Source organism: Aspergillus ibericus (assembly GCF_003184845.1).
Source record: "Aspergillus ibericus CBS 121593 unplaced genomic scaffold BO80scaffold_9, whole genome shotgun sequence".
Lineage (NCBI taxonomy): Eukaryota > Fungi > Ascomycota > Eurotiomycetes > Eurotiales > Aspergillaceae > Aspergillus > Aspergillus ibericus.
The window spans coordinates 618901-633082 of record NW_020292107.1 but is presented as its reverse complement, the minus strand read 5'-3'; the positions used below and the strand labels follow the sequence as shown (position 1 = coordinate 633082).

General features: G+C 53.1%; 7 protein-coding genes across 7 annotated transcripts; 3 read left to right on the top strand and 4 right to left on the bottom strand.

Annotated features, from left to right (window-relative positions):
* Nucleotides 1-120: 120 nt before the first annotated feature.
* BO80DRAFT_423040 (dihydrodipicolinate synthase family protein) lies at nt 121-1695 on the bottom strand. Its single transcript, XM_025718951.1, has one exon. The coding sequence runs from the start codon at nt 1280-1282 to the stop codon at nt 344-346; it is 939 nt and encodes a 312-aa protein (XP_025577931.1). The 5' UTR covers nt 1283-1695; the 3' UTR covers nt 121-343.
* A 358-nt stretch (nt 1696-2053) lies between these two features.
* On the top strand, nt 2054-3926 carry BO80DRAFT_491832 (acetyltransferase SAS4-like domain-containing protein; the record flags this gene model as incomplete). Its single annotated transcript, XM_025723725.1, has 2 exons — nt 2054-2819; nt 2875-3926. The coding sequence occupies 2 exons, from the start codon at nt 2054-2056 to the stop codon at nt 3924-3926; spliced, it is 1818 nt and encodes a 605-aa protein (XP_025577930.1).
* An 898-nt stretch (nt 3927-4824) lies between these two features.
* On the bottom strand, nt 4825-6678 carry BO80DRAFT_288164 (neutral amino acid permease). The gene is made up of 8 exons (XM_025714973.1): nt 6404-6678; nt 6262-6348; nt 5875-6206; nt 5684-5824; nt 5421-5635; nt 5175-5372; nt 4979-5122; nt 4825-4929 (listed from the first exon to the last, which is right to left on the bottom strand). Exons 1-8 carry the CDS (start codon nt 6589-6591, stop codon nt 4846-4848), a joined length of 1389 nt encoding a protein of 462 aa, XP_025577929.1. The 5' UTR covers nt 6592-6678; the 3' UTR covers nt 4825-4845.
* Nucleotides 6679-7589: 911 nt separating this feature from the next.
* On the top strand, nt 7590-8599 carry BO80DRAFT_442715 (aminoglycoside phosphotransferase family protein; the record flags this gene model as incomplete). The annotated part of the gene is made up of 2 exons (XM_025721287.1): nt 7590-7631; nt 7688-8599. The coding sequence occupies 2 exons, from the start codon at nt 7590-7592 to the stop codon at nt 8597-8599; spliced, it is 954 nt and encodes a 317-aa protein (XP_025577928.1).
* Nucleotides 8600-8605: 6 nt separating this feature from the next.
* Nucleotides 8606-9049, bottom strand: BO80DRAFT_488822 (uncharacterized protein; the record flags this gene model as incomplete). The annotated part of the gene is made up of 1 exon (XM_025723586.1): nt 8606-9049. A coding segment is annotated over one exon (444 nt), but the record flags the coding sequence as incomplete, so codon positions are not given.
* Nucleotides 9050-10320: 1271 nt separating this feature from the next.
* BO80DRAFT_423034 (putative MFS transporter) lies at nt 10321-12280 on the top strand. Its single transcript, XM_025718950.1, has 5 exons — nt 10321-10836; nt 10908-11522; nt 11569-11805; nt 11881-11964; nt 12014-12280. Exons 1-5 carry the CDS (start codon nt 10677-10679, stop codon nt 12184-12186), a joined length of 1269 nt encoding a protein of 422 aa, XP_025577926.1. The 5' UTR covers nt 10321-10676; the 3' UTR covers nt 12187-12280.
* A 524-nt stretch (nt 12281-12804) lies between these two features.
* On the bottom strand, nt 12805-13577 carry BO80DRAFT_500379 (uncharacterized protein; the record flags this gene model as incomplete). Its single annotated transcript, XM_025724232.1, has 2 exons — nt 13492-13577; nt 12805-13440 (listed from the first exon to the last, which is right to left on the bottom strand). The coding sequence occupies exons 1-2, from the start codon at nt 13522-13524 to the stop codon at nt 12805-12807; spliced, it is 669 nt and encodes a 222-aa protein (XP_025577925.1). The 5' UTR covers nt 13525-13577.
* Nucleotides 13578-14182: the final 605 nt, after the last annotated feature.

Sequence of the window (14182 nt, the reverse complement as noted above, 5' to 3'; positions counted from 1 at the left end):
ACACTATCAATACAAATCACAACTTCATCAGAAGAACAACCCGTTTGACTACGAACTACGTAAGTTTAACCTTCATCTGGTGAAGTACTGTCGGTTTGCTAAATGGATGGATGGATGGTCTTGAGAGAAAGGTGAGATGATAGATTTCAATACTGAGTGCTCGTTTGGTGTGGGGAGAGATTCTTTCATCGAAGGAAGAAGGGAGGGAGGGGTAAAGTGGTACTAAGGATTGGGTTTGGTTCGGTGGTTTTGCTCTTTATTAAATGGTTGAAAGGATGGCATCGAGTGTCAAGCTTATTTGATGATATTCCTAACATCCGATACCATCGTACTATGGAGGTGGTTAAGCCTGCTCGAGCTGTTTCTCCGCCTCCATGGCCTCTGCAAAAGCCTCCTTCAGCGCCGTCACCTGGGCATTTGACGGCACGACACACGGCCGCCTCGGCAACGCACCATAGCCGCGGTAGGTCTGCAACGCACTCTTGACCGCCACGAACCCGCCCTTGATGGCCTGCCAATCCGCCCTCGCCACGACTGCCTGCAACCGCTGCGCCTCCTCGACCTGGCCCGCCTGATACAACTTCATCACCTTCACACTCAACCTGGGGATCAGGTTCGCCACGCCGCCAATCACTCCATGACCACCCGCCACCAAGGTCTGGAGCGTGAAATCCGCGGAGCCGCCAAAGGTCAAGAACCCCGGTTTGGCTTCCGCCGCAATGCGCGCCAGCTTGCCCGTGTTCCCGCACGTCAACTTCACGCCGACGATGTTGGGATGCTTCGCCAAGGCTAGGATATCGTCTGAGGAGAGGTCCAGGCCCGATGAGGCGCCGGGGAAATTGTATACCAGGACTGGGATGGGAGAGGCGGAGGCGACGAGCCAGAAGTGATTGAGAATGTCTTCGGTGGACAGCAAGGACTTGTAGTAGGAGGGAGGGAGGATGAGGGCGTAGTCGCCTCCGGCGGCTTCGGCATCTTTGCAGAGTTGGATGGTCTCGCGCGTGGAGGCGGCGCCGCAGCCGACGATGAGCGGGGTGGAGGGGGAGCGGTCATCGAGGGCGCGCCGGGTGGTGCTGGTGATCTGGTCGCGTTCCTCACGGCTCAGGTGGACGGCTTCACCGTTGCTGCCTTGGACGACAATGCCGGTGACACCGGCTTGGATCAGGTAGGTGGCGTGGAGAGCGGTGGTGGCGAGGTCGACATCTTCGCTGTGCGCATCGAAAAAGGCCACGGTAGGGACGTAAATGCCGGGTTTGAGGGGGCGATGAACGATTGCCAACATTGTGGAGGAGGTGATTGGCTTGGTGGTTAGTCGGGGTGGAAGTATAGTGAGATGGTGGGGAAGGGGATGATGGGATGGATGCGGGGAGAGGGACTACAGAAGAAAGGCAATGAGGACGCCATGGTCATGATATAAGAAACCACAGGCCCTTGGAATGGAGATCGGAGTTCGAGCCGTTGACTCCATCCAAATGATGAGCCCCGAGGCAACCCCCACGCACCCCACACGCCCTTTGCAGCGATTCCCCCCATGGCCACGCCTCCATCTTCCACCCCCACGTTTTACAGGGAGCAGAGTTGCAGAAGAATGATCATTCGGAGAATTGGCCTTCGGAGAAATGGCGAGGATGGGTCAGACAGACTGACAGTCACCTACCGCGTCAGGAGGTGGAATTGGCTGCCGTGGGGAGAGCTGTTGCTGGAGCGAGAAGTTGTGGGGGAAGCTTGGAGGAAACCAAGGGGAGCATGTATGGTTCTGACAGATACCATACAGCATTACATACCTTGCCCTCCCGTACGGGGGTTTCCGCGTTACCAGTTACAGTTACCAGTTACCGACGAGCAAGTATCGAGTAACGAGTATCGAAGTAACTCTCGTATCGACTTCACTGCACCTCCCAATCCGGACATCCAGCGTGCAGCGGCCACGGCCAATTCCTCACTTCTGTCGACTCAATCCTCCGATCTCCTTCCCCCCCGACTGGCTCTGCTATGCCGTTGACGCATCCCTCCTGACTCCCCCACGCCCGCAATCCCTCGTTCTTCCATCCGAATGACCTCCACCACCCTGATGCCTGTCCGTGTCTCCTTGCGACGAGAATCCAACGTCCATCCCCCCGACCAGCTGGACCCGGAGCCTCCGGCCAAAAGGCCTCGCCTGCAGCACCCTTCGTCGCGTCGTCGCAAAAGCTCCCCGGACCTGCTCGATACCACCACCACCACCGAGAACTCGTCGTCGGCCGCCTCGCCCTACAAGCTCTCGCCCCATCCCCTGCGCCGGCGGACCTCGACGCGCCGCCCGCTGGCCAGCAATCCCACGGGCTCCCCGGCCACTCCCCGACCGGCCGACCGTCGCATCCTCCGCAATGAGACCCCCACCATTGCCCCCGCGTCGTTATATCTGCGTGGCGGTCGCGAATCACCCGATCCCCTAGACACCATTTCCCCGGCCGCAACCACCAAGTCCTCTGTCTCGCGGAGGTTGTCGCCCGCGGGACGACCCTCCGCCTCCGCCGCCGCCGCCGCTTCCTCCTCCGCCCGTCGTCCGCGTCGCTCAGCTCCGGCCACCGACCCCGATCTCGACCCGGTGACTCCTGTCAGTGCCCAGCAAGAAGCCAGCGCATTGTCAGCGTCCAATCCGTCTCAATCCTCCCACGAAGCAACCGCCCAGCAATCCACTCCAACAGAGCAGCCCTCCGCCGCGCGCGAGCAACGGCGCTCTCTCCGCTCCCACGATGGCGGCTCCCGCGCACGCAGCGAGCTGGCACAATACTTTCCCAACTACGAGGAACTCATCAGCCTGGAGCCCCCAAAGCCGGGTAATACAATGCTCATCTATCCCACTGGGATCTGGCTAACAAGCTACTGGGATAGAATTCCTCACCGGAAGTACCACCATCAAACTCATCGACGACCTCCCCGAACCCCTCATCCCATCCTCCGATCCCGACATAGACACCGATACACCCTTCGGAAATCCCCTGCTTAACCTTCACAACTGCGAAACCATCAGTCTTCCCGATCCTACATCTCTCTCCCAGTCCGATACCACCACTACTGAATCTTCCTCCACCGCGATCGACCCCCTCAGCGAAGAAATCTACTTTCGTCCGCATCGGCGCAACGAACGTCAAGAAAAGCAACTCCGCAATATTGAGCGCGACCACAACCAGTACGAGAAACAAAAGCTCGACCGTCTTCTCGATGACCTCCAAGGCCATGACTGGCTCCGTCCCATGGGCATCACGGGGCACATCACCGACCAAGAGCGCAAACACTACGAGACCAAACGCGCCCACTTCATCCAGGAGATTTCGGCCGTGCTCCAGAAATTCAAGATTTGGAAAGAAGAAGAAAAGCGCCGCAAGCTAGAAAAGGACAACAAGCTCATTGAGGAAGAAAACAAAGACCACACTCCGGAGACCAACGACGAGGAAGGCGACGATGGCGACAACAACAACGGCGTCACCACCCTCTCCGATGTCCAAAGCTACGGCGGTGACCCGCCCGATCCAAATGACGTGGACGCCTGGGCCGCAAGACAACTACATCAGGAAGCGCGATCAGCTACCACAAATCCCACCAGCACAACAGGCAAGAAATCCAAGCCCTCCACATCCAAGAAACCCTCCTCGACCACCATGCCCCCACCCCCGGCGCCCGTCCCTCATCTCCCCCCTCTCCCCCTCGAACCGGAAAAACCATTCACATCCTTCTTCTCGAAACCCCATCTCCGCGAACTAGCCCTGTCCTCCACCAACCGCAAAGGCCGAACGCGTCTCGCCTTCGGCCACGCGCTCCCCGACATGGACGAGCGGGAATTCGAACTCCCTGCCGAGATTCTCACCCCAGAGGCTATCGATTCATGTCGACGAAAGAGACGCCGAATGAAGCGGGCTAGTCGGGGAGACACGGAGACCGGGTAGTCCGGAATAGCATCTGAATCGGGAATGGACGTCATAAGACCAAGAGTATTGTAATCTTATTCTTATTCTTTTCCTTACCTTTATTTCTTCTATGTCTTTCCAATCGAGCGGAGTGTGTTTATATACCATTTTTTATCGTCATCATTATCATTCATCTTCTTCTAGGATCATCTTCATACCTTTCTCTTTTATATTACAAAGGACTGGAGTAGTAGAAATGGGCATTGTAATTCTATCATTCCTCTCTTTTCTCTACTAACCCCTTTTTTTTTGTTTTATTCTCCTTAGGTCGAGCGAGAGGAGCCGAAGAAGGTGTTTATTTACCATTTTTACTAAGTTATTATCATTATAATTCTTATTCTTCTTCTTCTTGGCTCATCATTTTCCATCGTCATCGTCATTATAACCTTCATTATTTTGATTATTTCTTTAGATGGTGGTGTTGTGATAGAGATTCTCGCTCCAAGGTATGGAATGGAGTCTGTCTGGTTCGGGTCTATCGACCTGTGCATGTGCACGGGTTCTTTGCGGGTTCGGGAGTTAGTAAGTAAGTAGTCGGCTGGTTTAGTGGGTGGTTGTGGGAGGTGAGATGAGGCATAGAGTGTTGGTTGGGGTGACTTGTACTAAGTCTCTTGTCATGTGTTGCAGTACCATGGTATAGACGATGATGTTATCCTGGGTTGAGCTATCAATGGCCGTAGATGCGCATGATGTATGTACAACTTTATATACAACTGAAGATGCCATCTGGCTTTGTATAGGGTGCCACCGGTGCTGCCGGTATACTCATATCATGTGGCAGGCAGGGAATGAAGATGAAGAAGAAGAACACCGTGCGCCAGAATTTCCCACCGCGCTGGGAAGAAGAATCAGATGAGATGTACAGAACCAGAAAAGAGGAAGAAAAGAAGAAAAAGCGTCAAGCATTATTTACACAGGAGAAACTGGCATCGCTGGGGTTGTCGTGGATGGCTTTGCCGGAGACGTAGAGCCCGAGACCGCACTATCCATGTGAGTTAGATTAGAAGCGCAAGGGTGGAGAGGGAACGTACCAGACAACCACCGACTCCAATCGCTACCAAGTTCACCGTCGTCAGGGCAATCTTTCCTGGAGACGCAAACCAGCGCCCCCGGTTCATGAAGAACCAGAATATCCCGCTGAGGCCGTATGTGAACCAACTGGCGAAGAGGGCAGTCTGTGCACTGTTAGTGTTTGTGCTTTCTCAGGTGGATTGGGGTGTGACATACAACCAAGCTCAACAAGCTGGTGAATACTGGAATGGCTTCCGCAATAATCCAGGCCACTACCCACAGTCCCAGAGCAATCCCGGCCCAGGAGCCAACAGCCACCCAGCTGCGCTTGTGCATGTGGTCGGTGCCGCGGAAAATGCGAACATAGACTGCTTTTGAGGCCACATGTCCGTTGATGACCCCAGCGATGATGATCTGTACGTTATTAATCGCGCATTCACAGATGCATACTGATTCGCTCACCGTTGGAAGGGCAATGCCGTAGGCGACCTTGGACACAACTGGGCTGGCAGAACCCAGCGCAGGAGAAGTAACGGTAGAGCCTCCGTAGCAGTAGATCACGATGGCTGCAACAATGTAAAGAGTAATATCGATACTCTGAAGCAGCACCAAAGCCTTAGGAAAGTCGACGGGATTCTTCAACTCGGCTGCCAGGCCAAAGAACGCCGCGTGTCCAGCTATCCCCATCAGTACGAAATAGATTTCTCTTCCAGGCGTATACTTACAAAATGCAAAGACAATATTAGCCACAGCAGTGAATCCGTGATACAGATTCGTGTTAACAGTCGCTTGAACCACCTCTCCCGGGTGGGTAATGCCCACACCAATCATGGTGACGATCACGGCGGACAAGATGCTGATGAATGCTGTCTCTCGTCAGCAGCCGTTCAAGAAATGTATGATTCATATATCTTACAAACCAGCGAGAGCCAGGACATCTTGGCCAGAGTGCGCGGCAGGGTACACCCATAAGACACGATCAATCCCACAATCCCAAAAACGATGGAGCACGTCCCATGGTTCGTGATGTCGTTCATGGCAATCGTAAAGGTCAGCAAATGGCTGGCCATGATGAAGACGAGGAACACGATCTGGCCCGCCCCCAACAGCTCGCGGCCAAACCGACCGGCAAGCACCTCCCCGGCATCGGCCATGTTGCAGACCTGCGGATACCTCCACTTGAACTGACCGATCACATAGCCGGTGTAGGTGGCTAGGCCGCCTAGGGACACCAGGATGACCACCGAGCTGGGTGGTGATGTCAGCGAGGGCATCTCGAGTGAGGTAACATCATTGCACCTACGGGACTAGACCCAAGCCGGCGACAGCAGCGGGCAGGGACAACACGCCCAACGACACCGTCTCGGCCACCATGAGGAGGCCGCACTGCCTGGAGGGACATCAGAAACAATCATACCCTTGGTCGCGGACAATGGCTTGCGTACCACCACTTGAGGACCTTGTATTTGACCTCTGCGAACTCTTCATCTCCAAAAGGGTCCTGCTGGGTCGGACAACCGAGGTCTTTTTTCTCATCCGCCAGCGAGCTGTGTTCGGCAACCCCTTCTTTCCCTTGCAAAACCTCCAGGTCGACAGCAGTGGGAGGCGCCGAATGGACCTCGGGAGATCTCATGATGGCGAGGTATCCGGTTAATCCAGATGGTAGAAGGGAGTGCTGAAGTCGTACCCAAGCTCGTGCAATGGGAAGCGAGCAAGGCCCTCCGTCGACCTGATTGATATATGGGAAAAGGCAGGGAGAAACCGCAGGAGGGAAATGGGGAGTGAGAAGACTCCCCGGCGAGCAGAGTTAAAGAGACATGAGCCCAGATGGTTGGATTGCGTTATTGGCGTGGTCCTGCACGACCTTCAATCCCGCATCGTTTGGAGTCTTCAGGATGTCGCATGCATCCAGTGGGTCCGCCGAGGGAGCAATCAACGACGTAACCCAGGCCAGATTCCGGAGAAGAACCGGATGGACCATGGCTTTTTCCCAGTCTGCAGAACTCTGATAACTCTAATCTGTGTTAGCCTCCCGCGAATCCACCCTCGTGAGCATTCCTATCTTTGGTTGTAGATAGATACACCCAGGTGTATACTTCAATCGCGTATACATCGGGCTGTGGACCACCGGGTTTACCCTTCATCGACACAGGAGCAAACCCACGCCATTGTCAAACATCGAGGATAATGGAACCCTCTCCTCGAATGGCATCGCAGACGCATCACCGACAGATGGACGGGGTACTCCTACCCCGCCCTTGAAGTTGAGGGATTTTTTCCAGGCGGCAGGAATGCCAAGGCCCACCGCGGGCCCGGCGGAGGAATTCAACGTTACATCCCGGCTCCCAGCCAATTAGGAGGCTCGCGCATCCGGACGCATGCGAAGCCTAGAGGTACTGACTACCTACCTAGTAACTAGTTAGTTAACTACGGCGTGTTCTTCTTATCTAATCCCTCGTGATTCTGGGGAGCTGTCCTGTTGAAGGCTAGGCAAGTCGGACCTGTCTAGCAAGTCAGTGGTGTTACGTTTTGGCACATGCGTCCCTACAATCCGCCGTAGTCAGTTCGTTCACTTACCCCGCGAGTTCTTTTCTTCGAAACAACACACGCATCGCTTGGAAGATCACCATCATGGGGGCCCTCCCGGACAGTGCTCTAAGCTACTATGCAAAGGTCACTCCTCAGCGTCCCCAAGATGCAAATCCTTAGTCTAACAGGAGAACTCCCAGAATCCGGAGGCAACGTTTACTGAATACCTGGCCGAGGTCATGGCCGGCCTCTCCCAGGTGAAATTCACGGATTCGCTCCGTGGACAAGATAACCTCATTGTCCCGCTGGTTCAAATCGAGTCGGCAACCAATCTGGCTCCCCACGGACTGGGTGGTAATTGGATATTACAAGTGTCCGAAACCACGGTTCTGAAAGTCGGCTGGAGAGTTACCATGCCTGAAGCGGAAGCATTGATCCTCCTCGCCGCGAAAACAATTGTGCCAGTGCCAACGGTCCTCAGTGCGTACATGATAGGGGATGTAGGCTTCATTCTCATGACCAAGATCGAGGGCGGATTGCTTGCCTCGTGCTTGGACACCATGTCTCGTGAGGAACTGCAGGGTATTGCACGTCAATTGAAGTCCTATATTCTCGAATGGCGGGAGCTGCGCAGTTCCTTCTTGGGCACGGTGACGGGCGGGCCGTGTCAGGATATTCTCTTCAGGCACCCATGGGACTACAAGTCTACCAAACAGTATGGACCTTTCCATTTCTTCACGCAGTACAGATATGCTGTTGTGGAAGCCCTCCGGCTGTCAAGACCTGAAGGGGTCTGGTATGAGAAAGAGGAGAAGCTCAAGGAGAGGATTCTGTCTTTTGGTGATGAGAGAACTACTCCTATTCTAGGAGTTATGACGCATGGCGACTTACATCCAGGCAATATCTTTATCAAGGACGGGGGGGTTAGTGGGATAATAGATTGGGGTGAAGCTGGGTACTCGCTTCCAGAGAGGGAGTCCTTTGCTGCTAATCGGATTGCTATGGATCCAGCCTGGGTTGAAATGATTCACGCCTGCATTCCTTCTTTCCCGGAGGAAAACGAGCTGTGGGATGAAGTCGACCGGTCCATGATGCGATATTCTCCTCTATAGCAGCCTTCATCTCCCATTCAAAGACAACCAGTCGCCACTAACCTCGTTCTTGATGACCAGCGTTGCCTTGCCAACTCTCGATGACCAAGTCTGAGTCGTTCCCTCCGAGACCAGCTCCTCTACCTCCAATGCGACCAATCCATCTATCACCCAATCCTGACAGTTCTTCGCCCCGCCCCTTGGTGGCGGTACCTCGGACTCCAAGATCCGTGCCACCTTGGTGTACTCTTCCCTAGTAAGGTCTCTGATTTTGCACACGCCCCACGCATTTTGCGACGCCAGCAGGTGTGGAATCCGAGGCTCGAATTGGAATAAGTTGAGGCTTTCGTCAATGACCCTAACATGTAGAAGATCACCCATCGTGCTCGGTGGCTGATAGATGACGAATCCCCAATGGGCAGGCTCAGAGGTACCTGGGACGAAGATTGTCACACCAAATCGATAGGTCAGGTTTGTATGCGAAGGGTCGGGTACAGGGAATATCCGGTCACTGCAGGCGTTTGCTCGATGTGGCTATATAGGGATACCTATTAGTAGAGTTGCTTTCTAAAGGGGAAAGAAGGTAGATGGTTGCATACAGTTCTCTGGTAGAAAGAAAAAGATGGTCTGCTTTTGCTGTAATACTGACTTGAGCAGGTGGATGGGATCTATTTATGCTTCTCATCATGGTATCACATCTCCATTGATCAACCATCATGGCCGCTGGCTAAGCGCCTTGGTCAGCCATGTTCGGAGGTTGATATTCACTGAGTTGCCGCCGCCTCTCCATGTTCCCAGTTCGTGCATAGAATTGTTTAAAGCGCTGAGGGGTCATTCCGTATCTCCTATCTTAGTCGTTTCAAGGCTATGCAGCTCTGGTCACCATTATTGACTTTATTGGCTGTGGAGGACGGTTCTGAGATATTGATAGAGCTTCACGCATCGGAGTTGGTTTTGGTTTGTAGCCGCACGTCTACTGTGATCCAATCGTAACCCTACTCTGACGATGTTGTCCTTGGTCATTGGCGCCAGAAGCGCCAACCCGTTCATTCGAGGATGTTTTCAGCAGTTTCAACTAGATCATAGTGGTGGGCAAGGGGGCGAGTTCGAGGGATTGAGCCGCCCAGTTAATTTATCTGGTTTGTAGGCGCTGGAGCGAACTCCCAATCATGTCCTTGTCCCTTGATCGTGGTAGCTATTGATAGTACACCCCGGCCAGCCTTGACGGTAGGTCGTTAGTTGATAGATGCCTCTGATCTAGCAGAAAGTATAGAAACGCCGCGTCCTGCCGACATTGACTCCCAGCTTGTTCAATTGGCTACCTGCAAACTGTCAACGTATGCTTGAACTTTCGTGTAGCATCCCCATAGTAGCAGGTAGGGTCACTCCCTAAGTGAGCGGCTGTAAGAGAGGACTATCTATCTTCCAGGCTGACCAAAGCCCAGATATAGAGGTGTATCGTCACACAGCAACAGAATGCCACCAATTCGCAGAACCAACCCTTGCGGGCTCCGTGTAAAGAGCATCTACACACAGGCATCAAGTCTGATAGGCACGAGCATGCTGATTGACACAAGGGCAACAGGTCAAGCGGCCCGGTTCTCCGATACCGATGGAGGAAGGTCCATCCTGGCGCTAGAAAACCTGAGTCAGCAGCTGGCAGACCTTCCCGAATAGGCAAATCGAGACGCCAGCCAGGCAGTGCCCCGTTCCACTCCTCTTCAAGTTCCATCAAGACCAAGTAAGCACCTGACCTCGGCGCGCTGCAAGTCACATCTGCACGGTGCAAAGCACCAAGCACGTTCGCAGCTCGAAATGGAACTCAGGGTTCAGACCTGAGATCGACAGGTCCTAAGCGATGAGGTCTCTCACCGACAGGTGGATGGCCCATCCGCGCCGCCCCTCGCTTGAACTTCGGGCTTACCCCACCATCAGCTGGGGTATTCTAGCCTAGCCGCGATTACCTGCTGGGGGCATGAGTGGTTCTTTTTGCTTTGACCGTGCCAAGGGATTACGGGTCGCGTTCATATATAAGTGTCTACTACTCGAGAGTCCTACCGTCGCTCCCTCAGACAACCTCAACTGTCCAGGCAACAAAATGGGCGACAACAGAGATGCTGAGCATGGCAACCACATCCAGAATGAGGCGTACCCAGCTACAGAGTCGACATCCCTCCTCTCGAAGCCGAAGAGCGTGGGAGAGGTCAAGAGCAAAATTCTCGCCACGAATTATGCTGCTTTCGTGGCCGGACTTAACGGTATGCTTGCCCGCCACCCAGACACCCTCGAGGTAAATCGAAGCTGATGGCAAGATGGTACTTTGTTGAAGATGCCGCCTTGGGCGTTCTGATTCCTTACATTCAGCCGACCTATAATGTTGGGCTTTTGCAGGTCTCCATGATCTACCTGGTCAACTTCATGGGCTGGCTTGTCGCCTGCTTCGCCAACATCCATGTGTGTTCATACCTAGGAACTGGTGGTACCCTGGTTTTCGGCGCAGCAATACAATGCTTTGGCTATGCCTTGATGTTTTGGAGCCCGCCGTTCCCCCTCTTCATGGCGGCATTCTTCTTCTCCGGCTGCGGTGTAGCGTTCCAAGATGCCCAAATGAACACGTTCACGATCACCGTCAAGGACGCCCATCGGTGGCTGGGTGTCTTGCATGCGGTGTACGGCGTCGGGACTATTATTGGCCCCTTGATCGCCAACACGATTGCCTCACAGATGCCGGTTTGGCATCACTATTACCTTGTCACCATGTTCCTCGCTGCGCTAAACATTGCGTCCCTGGCGTGGACATTTAGAAAGGGGCTTTTCCGTCCAAACGAGGGCAGTTCCAAAGAAACAGCCGGCAAGGAGCTCCGAGAGACGGTGGCAAACTGGACTGTTTGGATCTTCAACGGATTCTTCTTTTTGTATGTTGGTGCGGAGGTTACTGCTGGTGGTACGTATTCCCGGGGCCTGAGGGGGTTCACTGCTGATGTGTTCAGGCTGGCTCGTCCAATTCCTCGTTTCGGTGAGAAACGGTGACCCCAAGAAGGTAGGCTATATCGCCTCAGGCTTCTGGACCGGCTTCACCCTGGGCCGGGTCGCTTTGGCAGACATTACGCATCGCCTAGGTGAACGACGGATGGTGTTCGTTTATATTACGTTGGCTTTGGCGATGCAGTTGTTGTTCTGGCTGGTCCCAAACATTACTGTCAATGCAGTTACGGTGTGCTTTTTGGGTGAGTGTTGCATTCTCACTCGGTTGGGGAGAGACAAGGTAAAATCAGTTGTATGAAGACTGACGGATGATATAGGTTTCTTTATTGGTCCATTCTATCCAGTTGGACTCTATGTCCTCACCAAGGTCATCCCGCAAGAGCTTCACGTTGGAGCTATGGGTGAGTATCTAATCTCCGAGGTGTGAAAGTCCATGCTGATGATCAATAGGTTTCACTGCGAGTCTTGGACAGGCTGGGTCGGCGGCCTTTCCTTTCATGACAGGAGCGATCGCCTCCCAAGCTGGAGTTCAGGTTCTGCAGCCCATCATGGTGGGACTGCTCATTGGGATTGCCTTCTTCTGGTCTTTGGTCCCTAGGCAGAGGCGGGTCACGCTCGAGTAGGTGCATAAGCCAGCGTGGCGCTAGACATAGCCCCATATATCGATAGACACATCAAGAGGATTGAGTGTAGTCCATGAGCTGTGAGGATTTATCCATAGGAAACAAGCTGCTTCTGTAAGCCCCTTCTTCGGACAAATTCGGTCGACTTGAGACAGCAATGTACGTTCGTAAGCCGACTATCAACACCATCTTTGGTGAGTTTCAGATGAGACGGCAGATGGTGGACATCAGTGTCAAGCTGATGGTCCTTAATGACGCCACTGATGATATAAGATACCACCAATCACTTGGCCTTGACTTGATATGGGCAGCCCTAATTGGACAGAGTCAGCCGTAGAACTTAAACCCAATTCTAACAATAACAAGCAGCAGAAAGAACCTCAGAGAGAAGATTAAGTCGACATAGCCTTACACATCCGCAGATGGTATGGCGCTCCGACTAAGGATGACTGATACGATGTTTTCATCATAGGTGAAGGGCAGAAAGCATAGAACAAATTTCGAACTCACCGGGCTGGAGGCCGAACAGCGCCCAAATACACCCACCCCAAGGGTGGATATGGAACGCCTGACAGATGGCTTCCGCATAGATAGGTACGCAATCACCAACCCCCCACCTCAATCATCATACGAGATGATCCTCCTCCCGGGGAACTGCGGCGCACGTCTCGAACTCGAACTCGAACCCGAAGTATCCCCATATGACCGAGACGGAACAGAATCACCATCCCCGTAATCCATAGGAGTATCTTCCTCCACCCGGGTCTGAGGTGGGTGTTGGGCTTCCTGGGCAGCGCTGCTAGGCGCCACCATCACTGTCGCTGTCAACAGAGTAACACTCTCAACACCCTCCGCATCTGCATCTGCATCTGCAGCTGCAGCTGGATTCACATCACCCGCAACTCTCAACCTCTTACGCTCCCTCTCCGCCTCAGCTTCCGCTTCAGCCCTCATCTCCGCTTCCTCCTCCTCCCGCAACTCCTTCTCCCTCAATAACGCATGAATCTCACTATGTCTGAAGATGCGGATTTGTTCGTCCGTGAGAGTACGTTTTATGCCGTCGGGGTAGTAGCCCAAGCCATCATCATCATCTTCTTCTGCTTCTTCCTCGTAGTGGTAGTATTCTTCTTCTTGTTGGTGTTGTTGGTGGTGTTGTGGTTGTTGTTGGTTTGGATGTTCGAGGGTGTCTGTCAGGGGTTGTGTGGGGTACGCGCTTCCTGGGAAATGTTTTGCTTGGAAGGTTTGGAGGTCTTCCTGTGGGGGTTAGATTTGGTTATTATCTTTGGGGAGGGGGGGGGGTTGTACCAGTGTGACAGGGGGTGGGGATATTGTGGACATTTTGGTGGTTTGGGAGGTAGGTAGTGAGGAGTGTTTGGACTTGCAAGATGGTGTGGTGAGGTGGTTTAGCTACGCGTGCGTGTGTATTGTGATTTGTGACGTGCCTGGCGGGTCGGGGTGGTGGTGGTGGTATCGTTTTGTATCGAGGGGTGTGTAATTTACGGGGTTATGTATGATGTTTATACTATCTTCCACCAGATATTGGGAATGGAGTAGAGGCAGACGAGCGAGGTTGTTATTATTAGGGCTGTTTTGGCTCATGTATAGCTATTTACTACTACTCATCGCTGTTTTATTTGTCTATTCGTGTTGAGATTATTGAAGACATTGTGTTCATTGTCCGGCTTGAAAGCTCTCTTTTCCTATTGTACGGCTGTAATAACGTTGAATGAGCCATCAGAGAACAATAGCTCATCGAACAGCCATTGTCGGGGCTACATAGCCTTTGATTGCTCACCCATGTCATCAAGGTTTTATACATAGTTTCGGGTAAGAGAGAATAGGGAGTGCATCTAATTGTATGTGGCTAGTTATTAGATATATGACTGGCTTTGTAATTGTTTGGCGATCTATCGCTGAACTATAGATAGTTTATCGCTTGCTGGCTTGTGTACTGACAGGGATGAATCGGATTGTTGGACAATTCGGAATACGAGAA

Bases quoted from the DNA above. Each gene is read 5' to 3' on its own strand.
- BO80DRAFT_288164 (XM_025714973.1), bottom strand. From the start codon at position 6,591: ATGAGATCTCCCGAGGTCCATTCGGCGCCTCCCACTGCTGTCGACCTG. The intron at 5,636-5,683 runs GTAAGTATACGC...TGATGGGGATAG, and splicing joins TAATATTGTCTTTGCATTTT to CTGGACACGCGGCGTTCTTT. The intron at 5,373-5,420 runs GTGAGCGAATCA...AATAACGTACAG, and splicing joins ACGGCATTGCCCTTCCAACG to ATCATCATCGCTGGGGTCAT.
- BO80DRAFT_423034 (XM_025718950.1), top strand. From the start codon at position 10,677: ATGGGCGACAACAGAGATGCTGAGCATGGCAACCACATCCAGAATGAG. The intron at 11,806-11,880 runs GTGAGTGTTGCA...CGGATGATATAG, and splicing joins AGTTACGGTGTGCTTTTTGG to GTTTCTTTATTGGTCCATTC. The intron at 11,965-12,013 runs GTGAGTATCTAA...GATGATCAATAG, and splicing joins GCTTCACGTTGGAGCTATGG to GTTTCACTGCGAGTCTTGGA.
- BO80DRAFT_423040 (XM_025718951.1), bottom strand. From the start codon at position 1,282: ATGTTGGCAATCGTTCATCGCCCCCTCAAACCCGGCATTTACGTCCCT.